The sequence below is a fragment of the Telmatherina bonti genome (genome assembly GCF_933228915.1).
Source record: "Telmatherina bonti genome assembly, chromosome: 16".
Taxonomy (NCBI): Eukaryota; Metazoa; Chordata; class Actinopteri; order Atheriniformes; family Telmatherinidae; genus Telmatherina; species Telmatherina bonti.
The window spans coordinates 34,172,611-34,190,162 of record NC_136614.1 but is presented as its reverse complement, the minus strand read 5'-3'; the positions used below and the strand labels follow the sequence as shown (position 1 = coordinate 34,190,162).

The following is a 17,552-nucleotide window of genomic DNA, read 5'->3' as shown; positions in this document are numbered from 1 at the left end:
TCCCATTGGCTAAAGGAAACATATATGTTATTCATCTCAGGTGCAGCAGGCTAGAAACCCCCATTTGCTGTAAAACCATGAACACGTCCATAACTTCTGTCCTGACCTGAAGTTTCCATGTGGAGAAGTGTCTGAAGATCCTGGCCTGACTGGAGGGGTGTTAAATCCAGCCTTTTTCCTTTCCTGTTTCTACATCTTTCCTCCACTTTTCCTCTCTGTCCTGCTTTCTCTCCGGTCTTCAGCATCACACCTCAGCAGTGTGCAGAAACTCTGCATAAATAAATGAGAAAATGTCGTGTCTATTATAAATTATTTAAACATAAATAACTTAAAAATAGCTGAATCCATGGTAAGTTAATAAGTTACTGCACCACTGACATTCTGGAACCTGGTGCCTAGAGAGGAAACTCATGATGAATAATACATCCATACATGCTAAACAAGCATATTATGCTAAATAAATACACACATTTAATCTCGCTTTAGATAATGAAATCGGTCTTAATATAAGGCTGATGTGGACGCAGGGAAGTCGGGAAAATGTGCCAGCTGTGAAATTTTATGTTCCTGTAAAGACAGAGGACAGAGGCAGTTTTATTTATTATTACGGATTAAAAAAATGACATCTATATTATTCCTACATCTGAGTAACAGGGTTGCATTGCTTTGAGAACCAAGGTTCTCAAATTTAACACACATTCGCGTTACATACCCCCACCACACATGATGTAATATCAGATCATTCATCCTGCAGTTGTCCCATAAATGCAAGGCTGGAAAACGTTCAAATTCATCCTAATAAAGAGGATAAAGTGGCTTTTGGTGGGTTTGGTTCAACCATTGTGAAAAGAATCAACCTAAAATCACAAAGATAATGCCAAATTCAAATGTTTAATCCAACATGTGTGCTAACTTTGTTGTGTTTGCATTGTGTTAAAAAATAAGTTGCTAATTACATATTTTAATCTCTGCAGTAATGGTTTAAATCCCAAAATTATTTGATAAATGTTATATGTTATATGATAAATTTGATATGTTTTCCACTCCTGCTCTCAGCGAAGGTGGACGCTTCTATCTGCGCTCCTGTTTCCTCCCTCTCCTCCCACTCTGGCCTGCGACTTTGTCCTGTCTGACTCTGAGCCTCTTTTTACATCTCTATACGGTTTACTCAATTTACATCATGGATTTGATCGGCTGGTCTCTCAACGCAATCGATCAAATTTTCTCAACCTGAAGATCGGGCAGAGGGGAGCCCGCATGTCCTGAGGGGACGCTTCCGGCTGGATACGTTCAGGACTCATGGACCAGGTGGAGACCTATGTGTCTGGCGGTTCTGTCCTCTGAGGACGTGGAGGACGTTTACATCTTTGGATTATTGGTGATCAGGATTCTGCTGATTGGCGCTGGTGGAGTCCTGATCTACCTCAAGACCCGTGAGATTGCCAGAATTCTGTAACAGTATGTGTCGGGCTAGCAGTGCACAGACTCTGGCGCTGACCGGATTCAACCGTAAGCAGGATGTCAGTCTGGTCCACACTGGTCGTCTGGCTGCGGTCCTGGAGCTAGTCCGCAAAATCGATAACAACATGGAGAAAGTGTGAATTGGAGGAAATTGACCCCCCCATTCGGCTGTCTGGATCTGCCGCCTGAGATCAGCTATGGACTCAAGGCCGAGGGCAAATTGTTTTCATCGCCTGGAACCCAAACAACAATCATATCTGGATTCGGCTTCCCAGCGGCCTTGGGCCGACGCAAACCCCCCTGAGAACGGAAGAAGACATGTTCATAGATGCTCTGTCCCCCTCCTCATCTACACCCAGCCCCTTCCCACATGATTCACCGCCTTCCTGGACTTTGTGTGTCTTGTTCAGTCTGTGCTTCAGTGTATGAGGTTTTTTTTTCTCTGTATTTTCGGACCGCATCTTCCCAGAATTACATGACCTTTTTTTTGCCCTCGACCCCCTATGATCCCATTGTATCTCTGTTCTTATCTATTGTAAGGCAGCACTGGTATAATAGCTGCATGGCCTAAGATTAGCTCAGTTCTGTATTGCTCTTTTGCCATGAATGTTACATGTTTGTATGTCTGACCTTGGACGAGCTGGCTTGAACTCTGAATTTGACTGATGATGAATAAAGTATCTTTGATTTGATTTGATTGATTTAAGAGACCACCTGTAATTAGCTTGCAATGCCCCAGTTTGAGAATTAAATGGTTACATTGACAGTCAACGCTGCAAAGAGTGGAAAAATATGACAAAAATTTAAGAAAACCTTATTCTTTGTCTACACAAGATGTTACATAAATCTCTGGGTCATCCGACCAGAGGTGAATAATCTGGGTCCTGTCTGGCAGCTGTTTCAACAAGTCACTGAACCAGTTGAATTAACCAGCTCAGCTCCACTGCAGGTAGACGAGCCTGTCAGTGAAAACACCTGTTCTAAATGCACAGGTAGATCCAAAAACATTGGAGGACTTTTACTTTACTTTTACTTGTACTTTATCCACCTCTGCATGTGACTCACGGTTTTTATTATTCAAAGTAATAATATTGATTTAATATGTTGATTTTTAAATGAACTATTTCAGTAATAACAGAGTAAGCCCATAAACACGATCATACAAAAAGGGACATTAAAATGGTTAAATTGGACATGCTTCCAGAAGACAGGACAGGAGGATAAACGCCTTCGCTTTAGATCTGTGGTAATTTAATAATGAAGTTTTATGTACTTGTCCATAACAACAAAGTTTAAGAAACAAATAAAAGCACACATCTGGTTGTTCACACGATGACCATGTGACCTGGAAGGAGCACACTTTTTTTTTTTTTTAGTTTTACTGTCTTAAAGTGTCAGAAATGAAAAAAAAACCCAGACAAACCAGCTCATAACTCAGAGGTACGTAGGATAAACACCTTTGCTTAAGATCAGTGGTAGTTTAATATTTTGGAACATGTTTTCTAACAACTGTATTTCTATTTTTCACAGGAAAATTGTAAATTAGAAAAGCATGCTTTAGCATGGAAATTTATAGGTTGGACAGAAAATGTCCTCCACTTGTGGCTTGTGCGCTCAGGGGCGCCATATGGAGGGGGGGGGGGGGGGGGGGGGGGGGGGTATTCTAACAGCCCCATGACTTGATAGGGGCCCAAAAACATGTACAAACTATATAAGAAAATCATTAAACTTTCATTTAAAATAATGAATACGTTTTGTAAAGGTTGTAATAAAATTAGAAGTAATATAAACTGACAAACTATTTATTTTAAAAAATAACCTAGTTAGATGTGTGCACTGTGATTTAACCCTTTACAGGGCATGCAAAGAAATACCTTCAAATTGGAAATTTTAAGCTAAAATTGAAAAGTGAACCAATACCCTATACTGTTGTCACATAAACAAACAAACAAAAAAAAAAACGTTTCACGCTGAATATGAAAGGAAACAAAGTGATAAAAAATAGTCACTTGCCCCATAAAGTTTTAAACACAGCCCTAGATCTTTCTTATTATTCCCATGAAAAGCTTTTTTTTTCCTGCTGGCGCCCCTGTGTGCGCCAGACGGTAGATGGCAGCAGTGCGTCTAGTTGCGTCGAGGTGGCTGAAATAAACGGAGGAGAAGAAGAAGACGCGGAAGCGTCGTCCGTTTTCGCTTCTCTGCTGCCATCTTCTGGCTCGCGGGAGTTTCTGCTTCTGCTTGCGAGCAGGAAACTTATCGACGTGACCGTTCCGCTGCCGGCGCTCCGGTTTCGGTGTGTGGTCATTGTTGTTTTAGCGGTTCCGCGAGCGAAGGTCGAGCTGAGCCGTTCCGGAGCGCCGCTGCACCGCGCCGCCGCGCGCGAGTTTCTGCTCACGAGCGCTTCTCCCAGCATCAGCGACCATGAGTGAATACTTCAGCCTGTCGGACTGTGATGTTGTGGGCTTCGACCTGGACCACACGCTCTGTCGGTACCATCTGAAGGAGACCTCCAGGGTGAGTGAGCGCGGTCAGCGCGTGCTGCGGACGCGAAAAACGCGAGCGGTACTTGTCCGCGCCGCGTTCCTGGTGAAAATGCGCATTGGGTCTGTGTGTGTCTGGATGTGGGGAAGCAGGCTGCAGTCACGCTGCATGACTCACAGGATGATGCTGATCTGAGGCCGCGTGACATTCTCATCCTCACCGTGAAGAGCGCGCGACTCTGCAGACCAGGCCTGCAGCTCACATCTGGTTGCTTTCAGTTCAGTGCGGGGCGTGAAGCATCCATCCGTGTTTCCCCAGTCCAGTCAGTTTGTCCTGTGAACAACTTGTCTTAGTTTGTCTTCAACCTGTTGGAGCCGCTGCTCTTCATTCATGCAGGTTTCATGTCACAAATTTCAGCTCTTCATTAGAATGACATGTAAACAGATTCTTTAAGATGTGTTTTCTACTCATTCTTGTAAGTTCAGGTAAAGAAAAGCATGGCTGCACCTAATAAATATGTATGAGCCATAAATGTAGTTTATGGTGGGAATTATCACTGGTGGATGGTTGATGTTATATTGTTGTCATGGTGATATGAATTGGGGTCACGTGGATGTGGATCGGCAAGCAGCATCAGATCACAGAAACCAGGAAGACGCCAAGTAAGTGCGGATCTGAAGGAGAGCGCGCGTAAAGCGGCCACACCCGACATCTTCATAAGGAGCGCAGGTAAGCCTACCTGTGGAAGTCTGTGTCAGACTGTGTGAAAAGCAAGCCACATATCGTTAAACTACGGAGTATCTCCGGGGGAGAATAAAGGTACGAATGTTGGATAAGCTGCTCGATGTTTTGCGCTGACTGCGCTCTATGATTAAACTCCGCACTTCGCCTCTTTAAATGCGCTGCTTGGATGATGTTTAAAGGACAATAAAGATGCCGCTCTGTTGAATGGAATTATGAGTGTTGTTGCCCACAGGGGATGCAATTGTTTAATGAAAACTTAAGAGGAAAAGAAGATAAAACAAAGGAATCATGCGTCAAATAGGTGGTGGTGCGGACCGAGGTAAAGTTAGTTTGATGTTTGATATTCAACAGATATTCGGACACCCAGTCTCCCGACCCGAAGCCACCTCGTCGTGGGGTTAAGATAAACGATGCAACGGTATTCTCAACTTCATACCTTCCATCTATATTCGAACACCCAGTCTCCTCGTAATGAATTGCCGACCCTAAGCTGCTTTTTTAGTCATGTGACCTACACATTTCAAACACTGCCAAATGGTTCAGCTAGTCCAGCCACATGTTGCACAGCCTTTACTATCTCTATTTCCATCTTCTTGTATTTTATATGAATTATCTAATATTTCAAAGTTCAATAGCTTTTTAGTCATGTGACCTACACATGTCCAAACAATGTCAAATGGTTCAGCTAGTCCTGCTACATGTTGCACAGTCTTTACTTTTTCCATTTTTATCTCAGGTTATTTTATATGATTTTTTTTTAATATTTTAAAGTTCAATAGCTTTTTAGTCATGTGATCTACACACCTCAAATCACTACTTAATTGCTCAGCTAGTCCTACCACATGTTGCACAGCCTTTATTTTCCTCATTTTCATCTTGTAGTATTTTATGGGAATTATTTAATATTTCAAAGTTCAATAGCTTTTTAGTCATGTGACCTACACATGTCCAAACAATGTCAAATGGTGCAGCTAGTCCTGCTACATGTTGCACAGTCTTTATTTTTTCCATTTTTATCTCGGGTTATTTTATATGATTTTTTTTTTTATATTTTAAAGTTCAATAGCTTTTTAATCATGTGATCTACACACCTCAAATCACTACTTAATTGCTCAGCTAGTCCTACCTCATGTTACACAGCCTTTATTTTCTCTATTTTCATCTCATAATATTTATTGTGAATTTTTTAAGATTTTAAAGTTCAATAGCTTTTTAGTCATGTGACTTACACACCTCAAATCACTACCTAATTGCTCAGCTAGTCCTACCACATGTTGCACCACCTTTATTTTCCTCGTTTACATCTTGTGGTATTTCATATGAATTTTCTATGGGGGTTGGGGATGTAAAATTCACAATAAATATCACAAGATGAAAATAGAGAAAATAAAAGCTGTGCAACATGTGGCAGAACTGGATGAGCAATTAGGCAGTGTTTTGAGATGTGTAGGTCACATGACTAAAAAGCTATTGAACTTTAAAATATTTAAAAAATTCATATAAAATCCCACAAGACGAAAATGAGGAAAATAAAGGCTGTGCAATGTGTGGCAGGACTGGACTAGTAATTAGGCAGTGATTTTAGGTGTGTAAGTCATGTGAGTAAAAACCTATTGATGTTTGAATTAATTAAAAATTCATATAAAATAGGACTAGATGAAAATGGCGAAAATAAAGGCAGTGTAGCACTCACAGATAAATCGTAAACTGTTTAAAATTGTTTTGACATTCAAACCCCCTGTGGTTGCGGAGATAGTTATGTTTAAATTCTGCTATGGTTAATTTGTTGACTGTCCCTAACTATCCGCCGGTGGATGAAGATCGCTGCGGTGAAATTTGCTGTCACAACCCAACAACAAAGCAGCTTAGGGTCGGCAATTCATTATGAGGAGACTGGGTGTTCGAATATAGATGGAAGGTATGAAGTTGAGAAGACCGTTGCATCGTGCATCTTAACCCCACGACGAGGTGGCTTCGGGTCGGGAGACCGGGTGTCCGAATATCTGTTGAATATCAAACATCAAACTAACTTTACCTCGGTGTGGTGCGGCCCTGTCTGCTGACGTGGACTATGTGGAAAAGAGGGAAAGCAAACTCACTGAAAAGGCTTTGTTAAATAAAACTGCAAATTTAAAAGATGACCGCAAAAGTGTTGTCAATAAAATTAAAGGATTAATACCAAAAATGAAAGAACTCATGAAAGAAAATGAAAATCTTGCAGAAATAAAACAGAACACGGGGGATTTAAAGGTTTTCTGTGAGAAGGCCTCTGTTTTACACAATGAATCGCTGCTTTTGATGCCTGAGGAGGAAATCACAAAACAAGAAGAATGGTTTTCAAGTATCATGAAATACAGCAATGCATTTTTAAAGGACACTGAAAACTGGATAAGTGAACAGGAACAAAACCCAGCTGTTTCTATACAGCAACTGGATCAAGAAAGAAGTGCAACAAATTTCCCATCAAAGTCAGCAATAGAAAAGGAGGATGATATCAAGCCAAGCGACAGTGTTTCAAATGTTGGAAGCTATAAAACTTCTTCATCAAGATCCTCAACATCTTCTGCTCGTCTGGTGGCTGAAGGTGAGTTGGCAGCTTTAACCATTAAGCAGACACTTCTGAATGAAAAACATGCACTTGAAGAAGAGGAAGAGCGAAAAGAAAGGAAAAGCTACAACTGGATGCTGAAATAGCTGAAAAAAATGGCAAAACTTAATGTCTTTAAAACTCAAAGCACAATAAGCAGGAAAGGATCATCAAAGGTTTCAGACGGAATGAATTCCTACCTTGGAAAGGAACAAGTGAAACAGCCACTCAATGCCAACGCAAATGAATTCATCCCTCTCCTTCGTCCAAATCAAAGTACAGCAACTACTGCTGAAATTAATCTTGGAGCCAAACAGAAAAGCAAACAAGAACCAGTGAGGACTTAATTTCCTTCAAATAATCATCCTCATTCATATTCTGCAATTCATCCAATCTCACCTGATCAACATGGACAAAATAAATTTCATGCAGATGCTGGTGCACAGCTGGAACCACAAGGTGATGTCATTGGAGTCATGAGGAAACAAAACGAAATAACAGCACTCTTGATCCAACAGCAAGGACTTTCAGTGCTTCCAAAAAGAGAAATTCCAATGTTTGATGGAGATGCACTTCATTATCATTCATTTATTAAAGCTTTTGAGAATGGAGTTGAGCACAACACAAACAACAACTGTGATCGTTTATATTTTCTGGAACAACATACAAAAGGCCATGCAAAGGAATTGGTAAGGAGCTGTCAACACATAAACCCAGATCGTGGCTATTTCAAAGCAAAATTGTTGTTAAAGGAACACTATGGCAACGAACAGAAGGTGGCAGCCGCTTATATGGACAAAGCTCTTTCATGGCCTCAGATAAAGACAGGATGTAAAAGCTCTTCAGAACTACAGTCTCTTCCTCAGAGGATGCTGTAATGCTATGGAGGACGTGCAGTATCTTCACGACTTGGACATGCCATCCAACATGGTTAACATCATTAAAAAACTTCCATATAAATTCAGAGACCGATGGAGGAGTCACATCTGTGAACTACAGTAGAAACACCAAAGAAGAGCCAAATTTACAGACATTACATATTTCATTGAAAAACAAATAAGGATTCTGACATCCTGTGTTCGGTGATATACAAGATTGTCCTTCTTCATCACCAACTAAAGGAATGAATAAAACTAAATTCCAGAATCGGCCAGGAAATAGAGGAACTAGCTTTGCCACCAGTGTGCAAACTGTGGAGAACAAATCTCAGTCTGTGAAAAGGGAAAAGGAGACCAGTCAAACTGGAAGAAAAATGTGCATTTGTTGTGGAGGAGGACACCTGCTGGATGTATGTGCACAGTTGGGAAGAATGGCACACGAGAAGAAGATAACCTTCTTAAAAGGAAATGGCATCTGTTTCGGCTGTTTGTGTATAGGACACATCAGTAAAGATTGTCGCAAAAGGATTTCCTGTTCCAAGTGTAGCCGGAAGCATCCCACTATTCTCCATAAAGAAAATGCATCATTGGAACAGACTGATAGGAACACACAGCCACATGTGGACAGCACGTTGATGTCAAGTGGTCTTACGGGGGCTGGAGACCAGGAATGTAAACTGCCTATTGTACCCGTCCAAGTAAAGTCAAAGAAAGGTAACAAAATTATAACAACATATGCCTTCTTGGACCAGGGGAGCGCAGCAGTTTTTTGCACTGAAGGCCTGATGCACAAGCTACATCTAGTGGGAAGGAAAGGAAATATTCTCCTTAGAACCATGGGACAAGAAAGAGTTGTGAGCAGTAACACAGTGTTGGGACTGGAAGTAGCAGCACTTGTCGGAGATGAGTTTCTGGAGCTGCCAAAGGTCTACACGCAGGAATCCATGCCTGTTCATCCAGGAAATATAACAACAAAAGAGGATATTAAGAAATGGCCACATCTAAAACACATCAATTTGCCTCAAATCAATGCAGGAATTGAACTTCTAATTGGAACTAATATCCCCAGGGCTCTGGAGCCATTAGAGGTGGTGTGCAGTGTTGATGGTGGACCATATGCAGTAAGGAATAGACTGGGTTGGACAGTCAATGGACCACTTTCAGGAAACTGTGGAAAGACCATTAATCAGGATAAGCCATGCATAACAGTCAATAGAGTTTCTGTTGCCAATTTGGATGAGCTTTGGCAGCAAAAGTTTAAAAATGACTTTCCAGAAAGCAAAATTGATGAGCAGCCTGGAATGTCAAGAGAAGATCAGAGATTTCTGGAACTCTGCCAGACAGGTGAATGGACATTTCCAGATTGCATTACCTATACGGAATTCTCCCATCAATATGCCAAATAACAAAAAGGTTGTTCAACAACGTTTAAGCCTTCTGAAAAGGAGGTTTCAGAGGGATGCACTATTTTGTTCTGAATACATCACATTCATGAATGATCTTTTGGCTAAAGGTTATGCAGAGAAGGTGCCTGATGAAGAGCTGGATCGTAGTGATGGCAAAGTGTGGTATATACCACACCATGATGTTTACCATCCCACCAAAGGAAAAATCAGGGTCGTGTTTGACTGTGGAGCTAGTTACCAGGGTACCTCTTTGAACACCCAACTTCTGCAGGGACCTGATCTCACTAGTTCACTAATAGGAGTCATCACACGATTCAGGAAGGAGCCTGTTGTCATCATGGGTGATTATTGAGTCGATGTTCCATCAAGTTTTGGTCCCACCCAATGATGCAGAGCTGTTGAGGTTCCTATGGTGGCCAAAGGGTGATGTGGAACAACCACCATCTGAGTATCGGATGAGAGTACATCTGTTTGGTGCAACATCATCACCTAGTTGTGCTAACTTCGCACTCAGAAAGTGTGCTAAGGACTTTGGACATCTTTGCAGTGAGGAAACTGTGAATAAACTATTGCTCTGTTTTTATGTAGATGATTGTCTTGTATCAGTAGCAACGGAGGAGGAAGCAGTTTCATTATGTCAAGAGTTGGTCTCTCTGTGCTCTAAGGGAGGATTTTCTTTAACCAAGTGGATGAGCAACAGACCTGAAGTGCTGAAAGACATCCCAGAAAGCCACAAAGCTAAAGGTGGAGGAGCTGAACATGGAGCTGGATTCACCTGTCTTAGAGAGAGTTCTGGGTGTGCAATGGAGCATAAAATCAGGAACTTGGGAACTTGGGAATGATTGATTAGGTCAATTCGAAAGGTGCTTAATTCCCTTTTGAAAGTGCAAAATCTGGATGAAGAGAGTCTTCATACGGTCCTGTGTGAGGTTGAAGCCATCCTCAACAGCCGACCAATAACTAAAGCCTCCTTGGATCCAAATGACCAGCTTTAACTCTGAATCACCTTCTTCTGTTAAAGACCTCACCATCTGTTCCACCAGGAGTATTCCAACCCACAGATGTGTACACACACAGGAGGTGGAAACAAGTCCAATACATGTCTGACTTGTTTTGGAAAAGATGGGTAAAGGAATATCTACTGGAACAACAGGAGCGTCAGCGTTGGACAGGAGTGAAGAGGAACCTCGCCGTGGGAGATCTTGTTCTTATCATGGACCATTCTGCACCTCGTTACTCGTGGCCAATGGGACGAGTGATGGACACTTTTCCAGATTGAAGAGGATTTGTTCGTCGAGTTCGTATCAAGACTCAGACCAGCTGCCTGCACCGACCCATCACAAAACTGTGTTTGCTGCAGGAAGCAGATAACAGTTGAACTTTTGGACTTTATATGGTCAGACTTTGACTGTGTCTGGACTCTTTTTTGTTGTTATTAACATGTTTTCTTCGATAAGAAGATGGACTCTAAATTTAGTTAAATGATCTCATGGGGTAATAATGATAGATTGCTTAATGATTTTGGTTTGTTGTTGTGTTTTTTTTGCATGTATTTATGTCTCCTATTTGTTTTAATATGGTTGATTATTATGTGACATCATAAATGTAGTTTATGGTGGGAATTATCACTGGTGGATGGTTGATGTTATATTGTTGTCATGGTGATATGAACTGGGGTCACGTGGATGTGGATCGGTATAGGGCTGAGGAGTTAAAAGGGCACTGTCAGCCAGTCACTCGGGGTTTTGCTAGAGAGGAGGGCTGGGAAGCTGTAATTTTTGTTGACCGCTCTAGATACACATTTGACGTTGCACACTGTGACATATTATGCTGGTGAAATAACATCGTACCTGATCATCAGGCAGTATTTCTAACAGTTTCAATAAATAAATCCTCGATATCTGCAACCTTTTTTTTTTTTCTATATCTGCGACCTTTAATGGGAACCACCAACAGCGCGTCAAACAAATAGACCGAACCCAGTCGTCGCCTCAGTAGCAACTGTGGAAGTCGCTTCAAAATACATATCTACTAATAATACATATCAACTCCAGTCAGTTTGATATTAGTTATCTTACTGTAATGTTTCCCAAACTTTACTTTATGGCATTTCTGGGCCTTTAGAGGAAAATCCCAACATTTAAAAGGGTGCATTCATATTTTTTTGCTAATTAAAACTAATAAAAACAAATTATTTAATGTAATTAAAATAATTTTAATTATAAAAAAAATAGTTCACAAATAAAAATAAGATTATTTTTTAAAAATTACACTCAAGGAAATAAAATGTCAAATAAAATAGAGATAAAATATTGTGCTTAAAAGCGGTGTTGGTCCAGAAAAATATATGATATAATATAATATAATATAATATAATATAATATAATATAATATAATATAATCATCATGACTATAAAAAAGCACTATACAGCATTTTCATTAGAAGTAAATAATTGTAAAATAAAAATATAGATTGATACATATAATTTCAAATTTAACCATTAATTCATACAAAATGTATCCATTTGCAAAGTGTTTTGTAATTTTACATTCTAAAGTGAAATAATAAACAGGAATGAATATTGGAAACACATTTTTAACTATAAGAATGAAAAGGTATTTCTAAGTAAATTAGAAATGTGTTATGTATTTGTATTTTTCAAAGTAGTATTTGAAGATACATTTACAAATCACAGTATTTAATTAATATTTTAATTTACAATTCCTTTTATGTTTTAGTTTAAAACACTTTGCAAACTTATCTGTTTTGTACGAGACAATTGTTGAATTTCAAATTATATTTCTTATTTTTACTTACTTTATTTGTATTGTTCTTTTATTGTTTGTATTTGTTACTATTTCTCTTTGTATTTTACTTTTAATGTTTAATATTTTCGTTATTTTAGCACTTTGTTTAGTGGTTTCTGTTGTAAAGTGCCTTAATAAATAAAGATGGCTTGGCTTATATTTAATAATCTGTATTTTTATTTCACAATGATTTACTGCTGTGTTACTTTTCAGAGAATCTCCTGCTTCTCCACGCCATAATATGATCAAATCAAGTTTCACTTGTTCATAACAACAATGAAAAGTTTAAGAATCAAATAAATGCACACACCTGGTCGTTCACACAATGACCATGTGACCTGGAAGGATCACACTTTATTTAATTTTTTTATTCAGTTTTACTGCCTAAAAGTGTCAGAAATGAAAACAAACCAGACATTTTGTATTAACTCAGAGGTACGTAGAGCTGGGTGATATGATACTAATCAGTTATGATTGCTCAATATTTATTTCATTCAGTATTATTGTCTTTTTAGCCTTGTAGCTAAATTAAAAATTCTGTTTAAAATATTTTCATGATAAAATAACATATTTTTAGATAAAATGAAACACACAGTTTAAATTTATATGGTCATTTAATGAATATTTTTCCATTTATACAAGAGAAATTTAAATTTCTAAACATTTTATATAATTATTTGAGCAAGATTATATCAATTATTGATCCTCTTTGTGACATTTTGTATTTGCAGCTCATCTACGAGAGTTTTACCCGCTACCTGGTGGAGTATAAAGGATACGACAAGGACTTGCTGAACTTGACTCCTGCTACCTGGGATTTCTGGTGAGTCTGCAGCAACAGAAACATTTCAGAAGTGCACAGAATAAATTAAGCTGATGAGCCTTTAAACAGCAGGAAGGCATCGCTTCATAAATAATAACAATTATTCCCACTAGATGTCACTCTGTATCTTCAACCTGGTCTTCTCTTCACAAGTTTGTCCCTTCCTGTCACAAAACACAAATAATGGAGGTCACAGATTGGCAAAGAAAAGAGGAGAATAATAATGGCGTCACTCTGCTGATGGAAAAACAGAAAACCTGCCAGATGTTTGTTAAAACTCAGTTTGATGGGTAGAAATAAAAACCTCCAGTCGTTTGGGCTGGCGGCGAAAAGGTCACGCATCAGGCATCAAGAGGCGGGACTTTAGTTTGATGCAGCCATGCACAGCATGCAGCCAATCCAAGCAGTAACCTGCAGCGGTTAAAAGTGAAGCCGATGTGGAAGTGTATAAAACTGCAGTTCCCCCTTCATCCACTAGGGGCTCCAAAACAGAGCAAATTCCCATAGACTCCCATGTTAAAAAGACCAACTTCACAGCAGAAATAAACATGTTTACAGCAGGAATAAACATGTTTACAGCAGGAATAAACATGTTTACAGCCTGGTTCAAAAATCCATTTTTGGTTTAATAGGTCAGGTTTACCTTCATGACAACTGTGGGGGGAGTGAATGTTTTTCTCACTTGTTTGTTTAAAAAGTAGTTTAATCTCTAAATTTGGCATATTTATTGGCGTGTCCTTTTGATTGACAGGTACCCGATCTCCCGCTTCAAGTCAGAAGAACGTAGAACAACCACAGTTTTTAGCCGGTTAACAACGTGACTTAGCTTTATCCCGCTTACCTCCGTTAGCTGGTTAGCTCCTGTTATCTCCAGGTTAGCTCGGTTAGCTTTTTGCTACAGAAAGCTCAGGGTTCACTCGATGTCAATCATCCACCATGACGCTCACAGCCCCCCTCTCAGCTCCACCTCTTTGCCCATATTTGTATTTTCCGGGTGAGACAACGCGCATGCTCCTGCCAAGATGGTGATGGTAGGAACCGCCCACCGAGCTTCAATTCAGCTCTTCAGAAACCTACGGGTGAGGTCACGGAGGCTCCGCCCATCTTTTATATACAATCTATGCTTACCCCTCATATGTGGGAATAAATCTAAATTGTTGGCCTAGAATGTGTCAGATTGTTATTGGAGGTCTTAATAACACCAATGATAACATAAATGCAGCAAACAACAGAAAATGTTTCAGAATGTCCCTTTAAGAAAAACTCAGCATTAAATTCATTCAGCTGAATTAAAATTCACTCTGTTTGGCTGATAACTTCACAAATTTACAAGCCACACTGTCTGCTGATCAGAAAACTAATATCTACATTTTTTTTTTTTAATCAAATAAAAGAACTGAAAAACTAAAGAAAAATGTATAAAATGTCATTAAATGTGTAAAATATGTTTGGCTGTAATAATAAAAGCATATCATATCTTTTTTCAAGTAGAAAACTGTGAACTTCCTCGGTGTGGGTTCTTGCCATAAGCTTTTCAAACCGGAGCATTTATCTGACATTAACTGAGCTATAAAATATATGTAAGTGGTTTATTCTGTCCAGCAGGACACACACTCTAACCATACACACTCCTCCTTCCTGAAGTGAAGTGGTTGAAAGGTTCGCCACAGTTTACAGCATGACTCATATTTTATGCCTTTATTAACCACAAGTATAGATTTCCTCATTCATTTCTTTTTTCATTGCTTTTCCGAGTAAAAGAAACCTCCTGCAGGTTTATTCAGTGTAATAACCACAGTCGTAATCATGGTAATTACCACCTGAGATCTCCTTCCTTCCTTCCGGAAAGCGTCATGAATGAGGAAGAAGAAGAGCAGGTGTGTGTGCAGCGTCTCTGCAGGCAGCAGTCAGACAAGCAGTCTGCAGAAGAGACTGAAATGACTTTAAAAGAACATCCAGCCTCATTACGAGGGCAGAGCTGCTTTTTATCGTGTTTTTAAGTGACTCAGACACGGCTGCAGCTCGATGTAAACCTGCATCGTCTCCCAAAGGATTGATTGGTTGTGGGACATTTTCCCTCTAAGTTACACTGAAGCTTCTGTACATTTTAATCTACAGAGCAAATCATATATCATTGAGTCAAGATAGAAGAAATATGCAAAACATTTCTTAAAGTGGATGTAAGTGGTTCTCTTTAAGGTCTGTGCTGGGTCTCTTGCCACACCAGGGACCAGGGGCCACTCCCAGAAAGCTGGTTATGTGTCAGTATCTTAGCCTGAGCCTGAAGCACTCTTAATGGCTAACTCCTCGTGGGAGTGTTGGCAGGGTGGTTCCAGGGGAAGATTCTGGTTCTGGAGGACCAGGATTCATGCCTCTGGCGTGCCAACAGGGGTCAACCACTTTTTCAACCCCCCAGCTGCTCCCTGCGAGCTAAAACGTTGTAAACCTAGAGTTGCAAAAAATACAGAGCCTCATATCCCATGTAAAAATTATTATTATTATTAATAATAATAATAATAATAATAATAATAATAATAATATTGTTATTGTTATTATCATTATCGTTATTGTTATTGTTGTTGTTATTATTCTGAGTCTATCACCATGGCAACTGACAGTGAAGCCAACCTGCTCGCTGGCAGGTTACCCAGAAACCCTGAGTTTCTACTGGTTTCCTCCCACCTGAACCAGATGGCAGACATGGTTTGTCAGTATATGAATATGTAATGAAATATTATTCAGGACATGCAGTAAGAGGACACACTGTATGTGTGGAAACATCTTTGTTTGGGGGTGTTTAATGGCTAATTGTAGACATACACTATTCACAAAAAGTTAGGGATATTCAGCTTTTGGGTGAAATTTCACAACAAGCCTAAAATGCATTCAAACCTGTACAGGTGAACTTAATGTGATCTTCTCTAAGCTTTTAAATGCACATGTCCAACTGTTAAATGTTTCAATAAATTTTGCACAAGTTGCCGTTCTCTAACAAGGAGCTTAACGGCAAAAATCACAGCAGGTGTGTGATCCTTGAATTGACCAATAAATGTCCTGGTTCAATTAGAGCTGGTGTTTAAACAGTTGTCCTCATCATGCTGTTCACATTTTGACATCATGAGACCAAGACGACACCTAACAATGGAACAACAGTCCCTTGCCATTGCGATGCTTCAAACAGGACGTTCTCAGACAGAAGTGGCCACTGAGCTTGGAGTGTCACAGAGTGTCATCAGCAGGTTGCAACAGAGATATGGAGAGACTGGAAGAGTCACAGAAAGGCCTAGAAGTGGACGTCCTTTGGCCACATCCCGTGCTGATGACCGCTACATTGTGAACACTGCCCTGAGAAACCGGATGATGAATGCCACTCAACTCCAGGCACGTTTAAGAGAGGTGAGAGGCACCCAAGTGTCACGTCAGACCATTCCAAACCGTTTCCATCAGCGTGGTCTGCGTGCTAGACGACCTGCACGGGTACCTGACCACACCACCAGGCACAGGCATCATCGTCTTGCATGGGCCAGGGAGCATTTACGCTGGACGAGGAACCAGTGGGCCTCAGTGCTGTTCTCTGATGAAAGTCGATTCACACTGAGCAGAAATGATGGCCGGCAACCATGTTGGAGACGTCAGGGAGAGCGCTATGCATCAGCCACTGTTGTCACCAGGCGAGCTTTTGGTGGTGGCGGTGTTACAGTGTGGGCAGGGGTGTCCACTTGGTACAGAACTGCCCTACACTTTGTGAATGGTACAGTGACAAGCCCATACTACCTGAATAACATCATTAATCCAGTGATTGTGCCCCTACATGAACAGCACAGGCCTAATTTCATCTTCATGGACGACAATGTTCCTGCTCATCGAGGCCGCATCATCAGGGAACGGCTGTTGGAGACTGGTGGACCTCAAATGGAATGGCCTGCACTCTCTCCAGACCTGAATCCCATTGAAAACCTGTGGGATCAGCTGAGCCGTCGTGTAGAGGCTCGAGACCCTGCACCCCAGAACCTCAATAACCTGAGGGCTGCCCTTCAAGAAGAGTGGGATGCCATGCCTCAGCAGGCAATAAGTTGCCTTGTGAACAGCATGAGACGTCGTTGTCAAGCTGTAATTGATGCTCAAGGGCACATGACCAGATATTGAGACGTTCAAATTTTTTGTTGTGGTGTAACTACCATTGTTGTTACCTTTTGTGTTGAATGAATTTTTTGAGATGAGGAAATCAGTAGTGCATCCTTCTACTTAAATGTCTTACTTTTATGATATTATATCACTGTAGCATGAACATATTGCATTTTCCATAAATTTCACCTGAAAGCCAAATATCCCTAACTTTTTGTGAGTAGTGTATCTACTGTGTA

General features: G+C 40.3%; 1 protein-coding gene across 1 annotated transcript in view; it reads left to right on the top strand.

Annotated features, from left to right (window-relative positions):
- Window positions 1-3,751: 3,751 nt before the first annotated feature.
- The window catches only part of nt5dc1 (5'-nucleotidase domain containing 1), a 98,223-nt gene continuing 84,422 nt past the window's right edge, over window positions 3,752-17,552 (top strand). The window contains exons 1-2 of the mRNA XM_079255593.1: window positions 3,752-3,975; window positions 13,097-13,188. Coding sequence (XP_079111719.1) covers window positions 3,883-3,975; window positions 13,097-13,188 — 185 coding nt within the window. The 5' untranslated portion in view covers window positions 3,752-3,882. The remainder of the gene's footprint in view (window positions 3,976-13,096; window positions 13,189-17,552) is intronic.